Genomic DNA, 17545 nt, shown 5'->3' with positions numbered 1-17545 from the left:
TACACAATCAAAATAAATAACAAAAGAAAAATCAATCAAAATAAATATCAATAAAAATGACATGTAAAGTGGGGCAAAATTTTCGTGCACTCTATACACAATACTGCCCACGGCATATGTATGTGATGAGGGATGAGCAACATATGACAAAAGGTTATATTTGAATATACGACCATGTGACATAAATGTATAAAAGTGAAACAGTCAAACTACGGACGTCATTATTCAGACAGAGGGAATATACCACACCACCAAACAGAAGAGACGCACAGAAGTGGCTCTGAAAAACGGTAAAGTAAATGACAAAGTGTATATATTTGTATATACCCAGTATGTAATTAAATGCGCTTGAATTGATATTTTAACACCTTTGTCTTATATTGTAATTAAATGCCAATTATTTATTTTACAAATAAATCCAATTTTAACTGAGCTTCATATAAGTTTTAAAGATAAAGGTATTTAAACGTGTAAAAACAAACGGATAAACGCGCGCCCAAATAGGGTAAGTGGTCATCATTTCAAACTTCCTTTCCAATACTCTTTGGCTTTGATACTGCTTTGTTTTCTATGTTTGAGCTAAATATATTGAACTCTTCTTTTGTCCAACAGCTGAAAGACACACCTCCTTGTTAAAAACATAATTAATCAGACTCAGAGCAGATAGAAAGAAGGATGCAGCTACACTGCCTTAAAATTGTAATCCTGTGTGCTTTGGTTCGTGACGTATCAGGTAAGAAATCTATCTATCTATCTATCTATCTATCTATCTATCTATCTATCTATTTTTTATACAGGAGGAGATAACGTATGACAGCGTATCTGATAACTTGATAAATTCTACACGTGTATTTCCTATTACTCTACAGGCTTTTCCCTTTGCGACCGGGTCTTATTCCAACCGCTACGAGAGGCCAGATGTAAGCAATTTTACTATTTAGTAATTAAATTGAAATAAAATTAAATTTGTAAAAGATAAAAAAGCAGTTATTATACCATTTATATATTTAATTTTATAAGTTAATTAAATTTATCAGTCGTAGATCAATTTAACGCCCAACTCTACTGTCTTTTTACGATGATTTTCAGCTATAGGTTCACAGGGTACAGGAGGGCCTCCAGGGACATGTGGTCCAAAAGGAACAGGAGGGCCTCCTAGCACAGCTGGGCCACCAGGAACAGGAGGCCCACCAGGTACATCAAGAGGACCACCAGGAACAGGAGGCCCGCCAGGAACATCAAGAGGCCCAACAGGTGCAGATGGCCCTCCAGGGACAAAGGGGGCATTAGGCACAAGTGGACCACCAGGTACAGGGGGACCTCCAGGAACAAGTGGTCCACCAGGCACAGGAGGACCCCCCGGAACAGGAGGACCACCAGCAACAGGAGGACCACCAGGTACAGGTGTCCCTCAAGGAACAGAGGGACCACCGGGAACAGAGGGGCCACCAGGAACAGGGGGACCTCCAGGAACAAGTGGTCCACCAGGCACAGGAGGACCCCCCGGAACAGGAGGACGACCAGCAACAGGAGGACCACCAGGTACAGGTGTCCCTCAAGGAACAGAGGGACCACCGGGAACAGAGGGGCCACCAGGAACAGAGGGGCCACCGGGAACAGGAGGTCCACCTGGAACAGCAGGGCCAACAGGAACAGGAGGACCACCAGGTACAAATGGCCCACCAGCAACGAGTGGACCACCAGGCACAAGGGGGCCACCAGGGACAAGTGGCCCACCGGCAACAGGAGGGCCACCTGGGACAGGAGGACCACCGGCAACTGGAGGGCCACCTGGAACTGGAGGGCCACCAGGGACAGGAGGACCACCGGCAACTGGAGGGCCACCTGGGACAGGAGGACCACCAGGGACAGGAGGATCACAGGCAACTGGAGGACCACCTGGAACTGGAGGGCCACCAGGTGCAGGAGGACCAACAGGAACAGGCGGTCCCCAAGGAACCGGAGGTCCACAAGGAATAAGCACTGGTGGACCCCCAGGAACAGAAGGGCCCAAAGGTAAGACCAAAGGAAATAAATCAAACTGAACATTACCTTTGTCATATACACAACTTTTCTTCAACTTCATCCCGAGTATGGTTATTGAGTCGGTCATACCTTAAAGCTGCCTAAATTTGATTAAGGGAGGGAAGCATGAAGTCAATATTTTCCCAGGCAAAAAATTCTCCAGATTCAACATTAATATTGTTTACACACTCAAACTACCACCCCTTATGCCTAGTTAACCGACTTGATGACAGGGAAATACAGAAGATATTGTAGTTATTATAGTATGGAAGAGGGCGTGGGTAATTAATGAACGCACCCTTGGGATGAAATTAAAATTTCCCAGGATGTCCATTAGTACACCTGGTTAAGTCTAACTGGCATAAAATGGATTTCTAGAAAGAACAATTAATAACAATCACATTTTATGAAATCGCCGAGAACTGGTATTATATGAGCTGGATTTCACTTATTGTGAATAATGTATTGACACATTAAGGATATCAATATTACAGGTTTGAAAGGTATGGTTGGACCGCCTGGTGACATAAAGGGCCAAAAAGGTCAGAAGGGAATGATGGGAAATGTAGGGAATTTTGGTGCGACAGGAGAAATGGGCATGAAAGGAATGAAGGGGATTAAAGGAATGAAGGGGATGAGTGCAATTGGACAGAAAGGACAGAAGGGTGATACCATGACAGTGGTGCAAATGCGTCCTGGAAGACAGCCGAGTCCACCGGGTACCCCTTCAATGGTCACGAATGGTGCTGTTACTGCTGGGATGCAACACATACCAGTTGACTGGCCTCACGGAAAATTAACAGATGCAGAAGATATAAGCCCAGGTTTGTTTTGCTGTGGGGCATCTTGTCAACCTCTCTCATTCTCTGTCTCTTTTCATGTTTTACTACTCCTGTTGTGCATATAGAACATATAAAATAATGTATATGGGAGTGGCAACGGTCGAAGTGTAGTAAATTGTCTCTCTTTACAGGGAGTAAAGCAAAAATATTAAATTAGTTTTAAAAAAGTCTGTGACGAGTAAGTAACTAGTTTCTATTAAATGAACCACTTGAAGACAATAAAACAAACTTAAACCGTGTTGAGAAAATTTTAATCTTCTCACTTCCACTGATGCACCCAATCATTCAATCAGTTGGGGCAGTGTGGAGATCTTGGATCATTACCCCCTGAGGTTCAATCGAGGGATGAAGGGGGGGTATTTAAATCCAGGGCCGGGGACCATCACTTAAAAAGAATCGGGGTGAGGGGGTGGGGGTGGTACAAAGTTTTCCGCGTCTGGGACAGTTTAATAGTGATCAGTTCTCACTAAACTGTTCACTATACACTGTCTCATGACTTCAGTATGGCTGATGAATTCCCAAGTGTTGGGGTGAAAGATTTCACAGGCACACTTTCAGTTTGTATTGGGATTAAGTAAAAAGTTTAAAATTTCCCAAACATGATTGATAATATAACTCAGGTTCACTTTAATCAGAAACTTACAAAGTAAATCATTATTTGAACTTTTTCTAATCTGTTCTGTTTTACTATCTATTTGATCTCTGTCCATACCGATTGTAATGTTTCATTTACAGACCTTAAGGCAAAGCTGGATGCGGCTATAAAACACCAAATTATCCTAAGCTGCATAATAGGGACGGTGCTCATTGGAACCATTGCCATATACATTGTTTACTTCCGGGCGCGACGCAGAGAGAAAGCCGCCATTGCTAGATTGCGACAAAAACTTTTATATTAGTTATAAGTGAGAAGTTTTCCAATTATTTATTGCAATCGCGGGGAATTAATTACTATGTACTCATCTAAGCTTATCTATTCTTATCTTGTAACTGGATTTGAAAATTCATTTGCCAAAGAGATCCAAGATCGAGGTAATAATATCATAGGGACTGTTTTAACAAAGTTGGTTTTGGAGGGGTAGGTCAACGCAATTTTGAGGTTTGGTGTACAATAAATACTTTAAATACAGATATAGTGCGTGTGTTGTGTGGAATTATTTTATATTTTCTGATCACAAGAACGTTCATGAAATGAGCCGTTTTTGAGACATTAATTAATCATATGTGCCAAACATGTCATGAACGTGTCAGAACATTATTAAACACACATTATATTGTATAATTATTGTTTTATTGTTGTTGTACATTCAGTATACATTTGTAGAACAGAAAAGAGTCACATGTGCAATAAGTCCTTGGCATATACAAAACATTTTTATTCAATTTTCTTTACTTTAGTTTGTACCTACTTCAGTCGAAATGTAGTTACTGTACTTGGCAAAAAAGGACACTTAAACGTCACGCTTTCTTCCGTTTTGTGGAGCTATGTTTAAACCAAGAACAAAATAAAATATTATGACCCTATGATATTTTAAAGTGTCACATGTGCAAGAAGTCCTAGACTACGCATATACAAAACATTTTTCTTGGTTCAGCTTTCATACCTAGTTCGCACCGAATCTGTTTAAATTTAACAACTGTACTTGGCAAAAATAATAAATAAATAAATAAATAAATAAATAAATAAATAAATAAATAAATAAATAACAAGCACACTTTAACGAATTATGAATTTCTTCAACGTAATTATACATCTTTAGGTATGTGGAATATACTGATAATAATAAATATCATTTAAAATGGATATTCATAGTAAGATTCCTTTGCGGAAAAGGCCAGGTTAACCTTTGATTCACCTTCTTACGTATCCGGGGAAATAACACATTAAATAACTAATAAATAATTCATTTCCAAATCTGTAATTGTCCATCTATTTTTCGACAAAAGGTTATCACACCTAATACAATCTAGGAAACATTATGGGCGTATTGCTATAAAACGGCATTAGTAAAATTGAATTAATCAGTTTTGTACCACCACCTTCTTTATTCCAACACAGGTATAAATACATGTCCCATGAACATGTGTATCCCCTGTCTCCGCTCAGACCCCTGTCGAACTATGGCCGACTGCTGTTAAAAGTACCCCTATTGCAAGAAAAGCAGGTTCAGGGCCAAACAAGGGGAGTGTCCCGGGCAATGTGTGGACAAAAGACAGTTTGTTAATGACTAATGGTTTTATCATAGTGATTTTGTTTTATGTTCTGCAGGAGGCGTGTCCAGATAGCTTCTGTACGATCACTTCACCCCCAAAAAGGTGTTTCACAGCTGAGTTTCCAAAACGTTCTCATTCATTTGCCTCAGTTTTGGATGTAGATGATATTGCAATGCACTGAATATATCATTTAATTTTCTTTTAGAAGGGACTCTAAAAATAACTTCCAAGTTTCTATACGCACGGGACGGCTAACAATGACATTCCAATACTGCTGAAATTTTGTTGGCTCATTACTAAATTTGCAGAGGAATTTTTATTAAAATACTCAAAATCCTTAGGAAAATCTATAATTGGAATTCAATTTTCTATATACCTAAAATGTGTTTCTGATTTACCAGTCAAGGTGAAAGTAAAAGTGTAGGCTTCTCAAACTGTCGTCATGATTGTGGTAGGTTGGACAACATAATTGGCGTATCCGGAGAGGTAAATTGACGTCACAACCGTGGAAACGTGTGCATACAAAATTCGGTTTTGATTTCCCCGGATGTGTACGATTTCATTATTTTTAGCAGGGCCTTTGGTTACGATTCAGACGTGTTGATAATAAAACCCGATTCCCAACTAAACTACAATGTTAAGAACAGTCTGAGGACGGCGCTAAAATAACTTGACGCCGAATATAACGGGTTTGAACGTACTTTACAGGGGCGGATCCAGGATTATTTGAAGGGGGGGGGGGGGGGGGTCCGCTGATGTGATGCCCCCACCCCCACTTGGCGATGTGACCCCCCTGACCCCCCTCTAAATCCGCCACTGCTTTAGTTAAAACGGACTGCTAAACATCTCTTTCCATTTTATTTGTAGTTTCGGTTACGCGAAGACAAATGCCTTGAATGCAAGCAAAAATGATTGCTTCCATCTGGCAAAAAGTTCCAGGGTCACAGTACAAAAAAGTGTACATACATGTAACTAGACAAAGACATATCTGTGGCCATCTTATTGTCACCAGATGTCCAATAGATGTATACATGATAGAGGTCCAACGATCACATTGGCCTGGAATATGTATTATCAGTCCATTGGCCTCAGGTTTTGAGTGCAAATCCGTTGACCATGATTACATGAGACAGGGCCAGGCCTACCGTCACAGCTCAGTTGAGACAAAACATCATGCATGATGGAGGATTGATTTTTTGTTTCTTCTTACTTTGTTGCACTTCTCTTATGTCACTGGTCCAACCCACAACATAATTAAGCAGGATTGCTAACTCATTCCGCACATTCAGTTTTATTATGTGCTTCGTGTACATTGTTTCCCGTTGTTCACTGTTATTATTTTATTCAAAGCGTTTTACGACACACCTAGGCATATAAAACGCATTTGCATGATACAGGGTTGACGAAAGGACTGACACACCAGGATTGTGAAATATTCTTCAAATGAAATCACTGAGATAACGATGTAACATGTACATATTTGAAAACATCAGACAAATACACAATCAAAATAAATAACAATAGAAAATCAATCTAAAAAAGTATCAATACAGATGAAATGCAAAATGTAGCAAAACTTTCGTGTACTCTATACACAATTCTGCCCCCGGCATATGTACGTGATGAGGGATGAGCAACATATGACGAAAATTTATATTAAAATTTACAAATATAAGGTCATGTGTCATAAATGCATAAAAGTGAAACAGATAAACTAGAAATGGGTAAGAGATTGCCATCTCAAACTCCCCTTTCAATACTTCTTGGCCTTGGCATGTGTTTTGTTTTGCATGTTTGTGCTAAATATGTAGCAGTCCTCTTTTGTCTTACTGCTGAAAGAGGCACCTCTATGTTAATAAACTTATAATTTAACAGACGGAGCAGATAGAAAGCAGGAAGCAGCTACACTGGTTTAAAATTGTGATCCTATGTGCTTTGATACGTGACATATTCACATGTAAGAAAACTAGTATCCATCAATCTATCTGTTTTTATACAGATGGGATAACGTATGACAGCTTATCTGATAACTTAAGGAATCTCGTACGTATATTTTTTATCCCTCTGCTGGCGTTTTTTTTTTTTTTTTTTTTTTTTTTTTTTTTTTTTTTTTTTGCCGCTGATAATGAAGGGAACAAAAGGAATGAAGGGGATGAGTGATATTGGACAGAAATGACAGAAGGGTGATACTATGATTATGGTTCAAATGCGTCCTGGAAGACAGCCGAGTCCACCGGGTACCCCTTCAGTGGTCACGAACGCTCGTCTTACTGCTAGGTTGCAACACGTACCATCTGACTGCTCTCACGGGAAACTAACAGATGCAGGAAATATAAGCCCAGGTTTGTTTTGCTGTGGGACATTTTGTCAACCTTTCTCATTCTCGGTCTCTTTTGGCACGAACATTCACGTGTTACTACTCCTGTTCTGCATATAGAACATATAAAATAACGGATATACTGTAGGAGTAGTTACACACAGATTTTCGTGAATTGTCTCTTTCTACAGGGAGTAAAGCAAAACCTATCTAATTAGTTTTAAATAAGTGTTGGGTTGCAGGTTTTGACGAGAAAGTAACCTGTATTTATTAATAAATGAACCTTTTGAATACAATGAAACAAACTTAAGCCGTGTTGAGAAAATTTAAAACTTTTCACTTCCACTGATGCACTCGATCATTCAATCAGTTGGGGGAAGTGTGGAGATCTTGGATCGTTACCCCCTGGGGTCTGTGACGAATAAGTAACTGTGTCTATTAAATGAACCACTTGAAGACAATGAAACGAACTTAAGACGTGTTGAAAAATTTTTTTAACTTTTCCAGTGAGGAACCCGATTATTCAATCAGTTTACCACATCTGGGACAGTGTAATAGTTCTCACTAAACTGTTCACTATACACTGTCTCATAACTTCAGTATGGCTGATGAATTCTCTAGTGTTGAAGCAAAAGCTTTCACAGGCACACTTTCCACTTTCAGTTTGTATAGGAAATAAGTGAAAAGTTTAAAATCTCCACAACATGATTGATAATATTACTCAGATTCACTTCAATCAGAAACTTAAATCATTATTTGAACTTTTCCTAATCTGTTCTGTTTAACTATCTGTTTGATCTCTGTCTATACCGATTGTAATGTTTCATCCACAGACCTTAAGGCAAAGCTGGATGCGGCTATAAAACACCAAATCATCCTAAGCTGCATAATAGGGACGATGCTCATTGGAACCATTGCCATATACATTGTTTACTTCCGGGCGCGACGCAGAGAGAAAGCCGCCATTGCTAGATTGCGACAAAAACTTTTATGTTAATTAAACCTGAGAAGCTTTCCAACCATTTACTGCAGTCGCGGGGAATTAATTACCATGTTCTTATCTAAGCTTAGCTTGTAACTGGATTTAAAAATCCACATACCAAGAAGATACAAGATCGAGGTAATTATAGCATAGGGACTGTTTTAACAAAGTTGGTTTTGAAGGGTGAGGTCAACGCAATTTTGAGGTTTGGTATACAATAAATACTTTAATTACAAATATAGTGCGTGTGTTGTGCTGAATTATTTTATGGTTTCTGATCACAAGAACGTTCTTGAAATGAGCCATTTTTGAGACATTAATTAATCATTTGTGCCAAACATATCATGAACGTGTCAGAACATTATTAAACACACATTATATTGTATAATTATTGTTTTATTGTTGTTGTACATCCAGTATACATTTGTAGAACAGAAAAGAGTGGCATGTGCAAGAAGTACTTAGCATATACAAAACATTTTGCTGGATTAAACTTGCATAGCTTTATAGTTCGTACCGACGCCTGGGGGCCCAGCAATGTTTGGAAGAGGAAAATAAATATGCATAATCATCAGAGAGAGCCTAATATCATTATGTTCCATGCACAGTAGATTTATATTGAAAAAAAAAGTGTGTTTGAAACCGGCGAACTTTAATTTTCCTTTATAAATTTTACTGGACAGCGAAAGGTTACATACACCCAGTTTTAAAATTACAAATGCAATTATTACTTACTTACTTACTTATTTAGCGTTCGGACTCTCCGGTCCGAGGTTAATTCCTCTTTTTTTTTAAACAACGTTTATTCAAAAGAATGAAGTGGAGGCAAGGCGCTGGAAGCATTATATGCTCTCCACAAAATTAAATTAAATAAGTAAATAAATAAAACAAATGGATAGGTATATACATATATACAACAGAGTAAATGTAAAACTTCATATATATCAGGAGCACAAGTTAAGTACAGAAAGAAAGAAGAGGAAAAGAGATAGAACCTATTAAGTGATAACAAAGTTTACGAGAAGAAAATTTGCAACAGTTTCGAAGATAATTTCATTTTGGGTGGGTGATAAGGATTTATGACCGTAGAGAAATAACGACAGCTTTTCTTTTTGTGTTTTGAAAGAGGTCTTGCTTGCATGTAGAGTTTCATTTATTTTTGGTAAAGGGGAGAAAGGTTAATTCCTCTAATGTGGAATGAAACATTTTGTTGGCTTTCAAATGATAGGACACTCACTATCATCTTAATAGTAGTTAGTTTATGTGCACGTGTGCCTAACGGGTGTGCAAAAAATACCCATAAAATAACCAGATACATATGTCAATTCTGGTAACTAGTGAAAAACCTATCTTTAGCCCTGATAGAGGGTAGACACTCACCGCGTTAGTTGTGATAATGATAGAGGATATTAATAAAATTGCACTAGGTCGGGGCAAGAACGAGGGTGCACTCACATTACCATCTTCGGTGGTATTTTCGACGCAGAATTGTTTGAGGAGATTTTGCTTTCGGTCCCATTCTTTAGGGATAAAATGGCTCATAAGCATAGATTTATGCAAGATAATGACCCAAAGCATACCAACAGAGTAGAACAGCAATTTATTAAGGGCAATGGTATTAACTTGTTTAAAACGCCACTGGAGAGTCCGGACCTCAACCCAATCGAGATAATTCGTGGGTTGCTCTCACGCACCACCTCAGGAAATTGAAGCCAAGGACGATTTAGTGGCAGGTGTAACGAAACTGAGTGTGCGTGTAACAGAAGGTCCTCCCTCCATATAGTTATATGGTTAGGGTTAGTTTGACCTAAGTGGGTCAAAATCTAGGGCGAGGCTCTCCTGTACAAATGAATGGGAAGCGGACTCTCTGTTATGGGGGACTCTCTGTCACGTTACACCGGCATTCAGAGTTTTTGACAGGCAATCACTGGAGACGAATGTGTGAAATACATTTATCCCGTCTTTTAAGTGATGCCGGTGTTTATAAAAAGAGAGGGAAGAGCCTCTGGTTTTTGAAAAAGTGATTCCTTTGTTAATTTACAGCAATTTATATATCTATTTACAGCGATTTATTGGTTTAATTATAAAATCATTCATTTATTTAATTCTTTCAATCATTTTTTTTTATTTAATTTTAATTAAAATTAAAATTATTTATTAAGTCTTTAAATTATTTATTCTTTTACGGATTCACTCTATTATCATATATAAAATGTGACTTAATGTACTAATTGCGGCTACACATCGGCTTGTTTTGTACATATTTTATAAAAATAATAATTATCTTTTTGCCATATACTGTTCCTTTTTTGAAAATGCTATTTGCTTATTCTTTCCTTATTCCTCATTCATTATCATTCATATTTTATAGATACTATTTGCAATGAGATGTTATTTTTGAAACAGGATGAATTGTTGATTGTGCTAATGCATGGTGCTGATGCTCGTGCATGTTAATCAAACAAACAACAATTAGTCTAATTTTTGACTACGGGACACTTCATATTGAATGAAATAACTAATACCAAATTTAACTAGAAGTTTTTTAAGCAACACTTAGGCACCGTTCACATGAAAAATCTAAATTCTAAAAATCCAAAAATCCATTGGTGGTATCTAGTGACCACGATCTGTGCCCTAAATACTCCTCGGCGTAATTAACTAGCAGAGCGAGCGAGTTACTTACAAAGCTGTAATTAATTCTCGGCTGCGCTCGAAGGAGAGTCTGACAACTTGACGCATGCGCAGTAATAAGTTAGAGAGAAAGAAATAGCGGTCGCGGTTGCTTTGAAAATGTGTTTGTCGATTTTGTGCAAAGAGATGAGGTCTATATACACACACGACAGATATGAGTGCAATATGATGAACTCCATAGTTTAGAGATACTATGCATGCAAAATTCGGTTTTGCTTTCATCGGAGGTATAAAAATCTCATTATTTCTAGCAGAACACATGGTTGCCATTCAGACGTGTTGCTTCCCAACTAAAATACAATGTTAATGACAGTCTGAGCACGTTTTATAGAGCACGTCACACCAGTCTGACAGTTTAGACGGACTGAGAAACATAGCGGTGCTCTATCCTTCATATTCGTACTTTCAATTGCGCGAAAACAAATAGTAAATAATAAATAGTAAATAAGTTTATTAAAACATGGCAACCAAAAGGCTGAAGTTATACATAACATGGAGTGAGAATAAAATTTACAAATTAAAATAATGATATACAGGTATCATATAGGATATGCGAATAGAACTTAATGAGATAAAAAAAGGATAAATTAAAATAAATGAATAAAATAAATTTTTGCACAGGCATCTGAAAGTTAGTGTAAAAGAGGAAGGAGTAATGATAATTAAATACAATAAATTAAATACAATAAATGAGTTTCAAAAGTAAAACTTAGGCCACTAATGGTTTAATAAAGAGAAAGGAATAAAAGTGTTTTAAAACGTTCAGTTCTAATTTTTGGTATGTTAAACGCTTTTCAATGCAAATAAACATGATTACTTCCATCTGGCAAAAAGTTACAGGGTCACAGTCCATGTAATTAGCCAATCTTATTGTTACCAGATGACTAATAGACAGACATGATAGAGTTCCAACGACCAGTCCATTGTCCTCAGGTTTAGAGTGCAAATACGTTGTCCATGATCTACAAGTGATGGGACCAGGTCCACCGTCACACCTAAATAGAGACTAAACGATATGCATGATGGAGGATTAATTTTTTGTTTCTTTCTTACTTTGTTGCACCTCTCTTTATCACTGGTCCAAACCAAAACGTAATTAAGCAGGATTTTTTGCTAATTCCACACTTGTAAATAGTTTCCGTTGTTCACTGGTTTTATTGCAGCGATTAAGAAGGGTTTAACGGCACATCTAGGTATATAAAAATCGCACTTGCACGATACAGGGTTAATAAAAGGGACTGGCAAGCCAGGATTGTGACACATTCTTCAAATGCAAAAAAAAAAAAAAAAAAAAAAAAAACATGCACATATTTGAAAACTTTAGACAAATACACAATCAAAATAAATAACAAAAAAAAAAAAAATAAATAATAAATAAAAAATAAATCAAAATAAATATCAATAAAGATGACATGTAAAGTGTGGCAAAATTTCCGTGTACTCTATACACAATACTGCCCACGGCATATGTACGTGATGAGGGATGAGCAACATATGTCAAAAGGTAATATTTGAATATACGACCATGTGTCATAAATGTATAAAGGGGAACAGTCAAACTACGGACGTCATTATTCAGACAGAGGGAATATACAACACCACCAAACAGAAGAGACGCACAGAAGTGGCTCTGAAAAACGGTAAAGTAAATGACAAAGTGTATATATTTGTATATACCCAGTATGTAATAAAATGCGCTTGGAGTGACATTTTAACACCTTTGTCTTATATCTTCATCTTTCTTTAATTCAAATTTAACAATTTTTCCAATTATTTATTTTACAAATAAATCCAATTTTAACTGAGCTTCATACAAGTTTTAAAGATAAAGGTATATGCTGATGAAAATAGCTACACTTAAACGTGTAAAAACAATCGGATAAACGCGCGCTAAATTGGGGTAAGAGGTTACCATGTCAAATTCCTTTTCCAGTACTTTTTGGCTTTCAGTTTGATACGTGTTTTGTTTTGTATGTTTGTATGTTTTGTATGTCTTCTTTTGTCTTACAGCTGAAAGAGACACCTCTATGTTAATAAACGTATAATTTAACAGAGACAGAGCAGACAGAAAGCAGGATGCAGCTATACTGGCTTAAATTTGTGATCCTGTGTACTTTGATACGTGGCGTATCAGGTAAGAAAGCTTTCAGGAAAAAGTTCGGGAGATGGAAGCAATTTTACTATTTAGTTAATTAAATTGAAATAAAATCAAATTTGTACAAGATAAAAATGCAGTTATTATACCATTATATCCTTAACAATATAAGTAAAATAACTTTATCAGTTGTACATCTCTTTAATGCACAAATCTGCTGTCTTTTAGCGGCGTTGTTTCCGAGCAATCTTACAGAAACTAGTGGACCACCGGGTACAGGGGGACCACCAGGGACAGGAGGTCCACAAGGTACAGAAGGGCCTCCAGGTACAGGGGGTTCATCTGGAACAGGTCCACCAGGTACAGGAGGACCACCAGGGACAAGGGGGGCTTTAGGCACAAGCGGACCACCAGGTACAGAAGGACCTCCAGGAACAAGTGGACCACCAGGTACAGAAGGACCTTCAGGAACAAGTGGTCCACCAGGTACAGGAGGACCCCCCGGAACAGGAGGACCACCAGCAACAGGAGGACCACCAGGTACAGGAGGACCGCCGGCAACAGGAGGGCCACCGGCAACAGCAGGACCACCGGCAACAGCCGGGCCACCAGGAACAGGGGGGTCACCGGGAACAGACGGTCCACTGGGAACAGCAGGGCCACCAGGAACAGCCGGGACATCAGGAACAGAGGGGCCAACAGGTACAGGTGGCCCACCAGCAACAAGTGGACCACCGGGCACAGGGGGGCCACCAGGGACAAGTGGTCCACCGGGAACAGGCGGCCCGCCGGGAACAGAGGGGCCACCGGGAACAGCAGGGCCACCAGGAACAGCAGGGCCATCAGGAACAGGAGGTCCACCAGGTACAGGTGGCCCACCAGCAGGCAGTGGACCACCGGGCACAGGAGGGCCACCAGGGTCAAGTGGCCCACCGGGAACAGGAGGCCCACAGGCAACAGGTGGGCCACCTGGGACAGGAGGACCACCAGGGACAGGAGGACCACCAGGGACAGGAGGACCACCGGCAACTGGAGGACCACCCGGAACTGGAGGTCCACCAGGCGCAGGAGGGCCACCAGGAACAGGCGGTCCCACAGGAACCGGAGGTCCACAAGGAATAAACACTGGTGGACCCCCAGGAACTGAAGGACCCAAAGGTAAGACCAAAGGAAATAAATCAAACTGAACCATTTCGATTACGTTTTACATATTACCATTGTCATAAAAACAACTGCTCTTCAACTTCATCCCCAGTATGTTTATTCAGTCGATCATACCTGAAAGCTGCCTAAATTTGATTAAGGGAGGGAAGCATGAAGTAAATGTTTTTCCAGGCAAAAATTCTCCAGATTCAACATTAATATTGTTTACACACTCAAACTACCACCCCTTATGCCTAGTTAACCGACTTGATGGCAGGGAAATACAGAAGATATTGTAGTTATTAAAGTATGGAAGAAGGCGTGGGTAATTAATGAATGCACCCTGGGGATAAAATTAAACATTTCCCAGGATGTCCATTAGTACACCTGGTTAAGAATAACTGGCATAAAATGGATTTCTAGAAAGAACAATTAATAACAATCACATTTTATGAAATCGCCGAGAACTAGTATTATATGAGCTGGATTTCACTTATTGTGAATAATGTATTGACACATTAAGGATATCAATATTACAGGTTTGAAAGGTATGGTCGGACCGCCTGGTGACATAAAGGGCCAAAAAGGTCAGAAGGGAATGATGGGAAATGTAGGGAATTTTGGTGCCACAGGAGAAATGGGCATAAAAGGAATGAAGGGGATTAAAGGAATGAAGGGGATGAGTGCAATTGGACAGAAAGGACAGAAGGGTGATACCATGACAATGGTGCAAATGCGTCCTGGAAGACAGCCGAGTCCACCGGGTACCCCTTCAATGGTCACGAATGGTGCTGTTACTGCTGGGATGCAACACATACCAGTTGACTGGCCTCAAAGAAAATTAACAGATGCAGAAGATATAAGCCCAGGTTTGTTTTGCTGTGGGGCATCTTGTCAACCTCTCTCATTCTCTGTCTCTTTTCACAATGAAACAAACTTAAGCCGTGTTGAGAAAATTTTAATCTTCTCACTTCCACTGAGGCACCCAATCATTCAATCAGTTGGGGCAGTGTGGAGATCTTGGATCGTTACCCCCTGAGGTTCAATCGAGGGATGAAGGGGGGTATTTACATCCAGGGCCGGGGACCATCACTTAAAAAGAATCGGGGTGAGGGGGTGGGGGTGGTACAAAGTTTTCCGCGTCTGGGACAGTTTAATAGTGATCAGTTCTCACTATAAACTGTTCACTATACACTGTCTCATAACTTAAGTGTGGCTGATGAATTCCCTAGCGTTGGGGTGAAAGCTTTCACAGGCACACTTTCAGTTTGTATTGGGATTAAGTAAAAAGTTTAAAATTTCCCAAACATGATTGAAAATATAACTCAGGTTCACTTTAATCAGAAACTTACAAAGTAAATCATTATTTGAACTTTTCCTAATCTGTTCTGTTTTACTATCTATTTGATCTCTGTCCATACCAATTGTAATGTTTCATTTACAGACCTTAAGGCAAAGCTGGATGCGGCTATAAAACACCAAATCATCCTAAGCTGCATAATAGGGACGGTGCTCAATGGAACCATTGCCATATACATTGTTTACTTCCGGGCGCGACGCAGAGAGAAAGCCGCCATTGCTAGATTGCGACAAAAACTTTTATATTAGTTAAAAGTGAGAAGTTTTCCAATTATTTATTGCAATCGTGGGGAATTAATTACTATGTACTCATCTAAGCTTATCTATTCTTATCTTGTAAATGAATTTAAAAATCCACTTGCCAAGGAGATCCAAGATCGAGGTTATAATATCATATGGACTGTTTTAACAAAGTTGGTTTTGAAGGGTGAGGTCATCACAATTTTGAGGTTTGGTATACAATAAATACTTTAATTACAAATATAGTGTGTGGGTTGTGCTGAATTATTTTATGGTTTCTGAACACACGAACGTTTTTGAAATGAGCCATTTTTGAGACACTGATTAATCATATGTGCCAAACATGTCATGTACGTGTCAGAACATTATTAAACACAGGCCTACATTATACTGTTATTATTATTATTGTCGTTGTTGTTGCTGTTGTTGTTGTACATACAGTGTACATTTGTAGAACAGAAAAGAGTCACATGTGCAATAAGTCCTTAGCATATACAAAACATTTTATTCAACTTTCGTTGCTTTAGTTCGTACCTACTTCTGTCGAAATGTAGTTACTGTACCTGGCAAAAAAGCGCGTTTTCACATCAAGTGGCTTTGTTCAACTTTGTGGAGTGGTGTTTCACTTAAAACCAAGAACAAAATAAGACAATATGACCCTATGAATTTCAAAGTGTCACGTGTGCAAGAGGTCCTAGACTACGCATGTACAAAACATTTTTCTTGGCTCAGCTTTCATACCTAGTTTGCACCGAATCTGTCTAAATTGAATTATTGTACTTGGCAACAATAAATGAAAAAAATAAGTAAAAAAAAAAAAACGAACACACTTTTACGAAATATGACTTTCCTTAAATTTGTGGTGCGATATTTCACTTAAAACCAAAAACAAAATAAAATCATATGACGCTTTGAATTTTAATATCTATGACTTCTGGTATGTTCAATGCTCTTTCGCCCTTTTCTAGTTATTTCCAGTATTTATTGATTCTCATTCACTTCCATATTAAATAAAATCCACTATTTAGAGGTAGACGACGATTTTATGGATACACATATGCTGAATAGTCATATGTAAATTTCCAAGATATATGACATATGCATATATATATATGAAAAACATCACGGGACCAATTTTGGAAGGCAATGACAGTTTTTCTAGTCCTGGTCGGGAGTAGATTGCTGTTCAAATAATTAATATAAATTTGGCATACATCTAGAAGGTATATTACTGCATGTTTTATCGCTTATAGACAGGCATTTGTTAATTTGAAAATAGCGTCTCACGCGTCATGTAAAATGGCAACTCGCGCAATACCCATGTTGAACACTTAAATTTAAATCGTTTTAAACATGAACGCGGCTGCAGGGCATAAAATTAAGCCATGTGAAATTTACCAAACAATTTAATTAAGTATAACTTTCACATTAAAAAGATAACACTAACCACCTTTAAAATATTACGAATTGTCAACTTGCTTGTGCCTTGGCAGAGCTCCGTATTGACCGCCTTCGTGAGCCACATTGTATTCTAGGCAACCACCCCAGGCCGTTTATAAGAACTGATTTTAATGATTTAAACCAAGTAAAATTACTCTGACATATGCCTGCCTCTAGCTTAGAGACACGAGAAA

General features: G+C 38.6%; 2 protein-coding genes across 2 annotated transcripts; both read left to right on the top strand.

Annotated features, from left to right (window-relative positions):
• The first annotated feature begins 675 nt into the window (after nt 1-675).
• On the top strand, nt 676-16472 carry LOC106175775 (uncharacterized). The gene is made up of 4 exons (XM_013557915.2): nt 676-733; nt 1090-2016; nt 14852-15181; nt 15757-16472. Exons 1-4 carry the CDS (start codon nt 676-678, stop codon nt 15918-15920), a joined length of 1479 nt encoding a protein of 492 aa, XP_013413369.2. The 3' UTR covers nt 15921-16472.
• Nucleotides 2291-14356, top strand: LOC106175777 (uncharacterized). The gene is made up of 4 exons (XM_087007671.1): nt 2291-2306; nt 2520-2849; nt 13128-13208; nt 13398-14356. The coding sequence occupies exons 1-4, from the start codon at nt 2291-2293 to the stop codon at nt 14354-14356; spliced, it is 1386 nt and encodes a 461-aa protein (XP_086863797.1).
• Nucleotides 16473-17545: the final 1073 nt, after the last annotated feature.

This window comes from Lingula anatina, chromosome 3 (assembly GCF_051362555.1).
Source record: "Lingula anatina isolate TDL-2025a chromosome 3, LinAna3.0, whole genome shotgun sequence".
NCBI lineage: Eukaryota > Metazoa > Brachiopoda > Lingulata > Lingulida > Lingulidae > Lingula > Lingula anatina.
This window is presented reverse-complemented; position numbering and strand designations above follow the sequence as displayed.

What these genes read in the sequence shown, in the direction of transcription:
- LOC106175777 (XM_087007671.1), top strand. An exon ending in TGCAGAAGATATAAGCCCAG is followed by an intron (nt 2,850 to 13,127) that starts GTTTGTTTTGCT and finishes ATAATTTAACAG; the next exon opens with AGACAGAGCAGACAGAAAGC. An exon ending in TTTGATACGTGGCGTATCAG is followed by an intron (nt 13,209 to 13,397) that starts GTAAGAAAGCTT and finishes GCTGTCTTTTAG; the next exon opens with CGGCGTTGTTTCCGAGCAAT.
- LOC106175775 (XM_013557915.2), top strand. Translation starts at nt 676, where the DNA reads ATGCAGCTACACTGCCTTAAAATTGTAATCCTGTGTGCTTTGGTTCGT. An exon ending in TTTGGTTCGTGACGTATCAG is followed by an intron (nt 734 to 1,089) that starts GTAAGAAATCTA and finishes GATGATTTTCAG; the next exon opens with CTATAGGTTCACAGGGTACA. An exon ending in TGCAGAAGATATAAGCCCAG is followed by an intron (nt 15,182 to 15,756) that starts GTTTGTTTTGCT and finishes TTTCATTTACAG; the next exon opens with ACCTTAAGGCAAAGCTGGAT.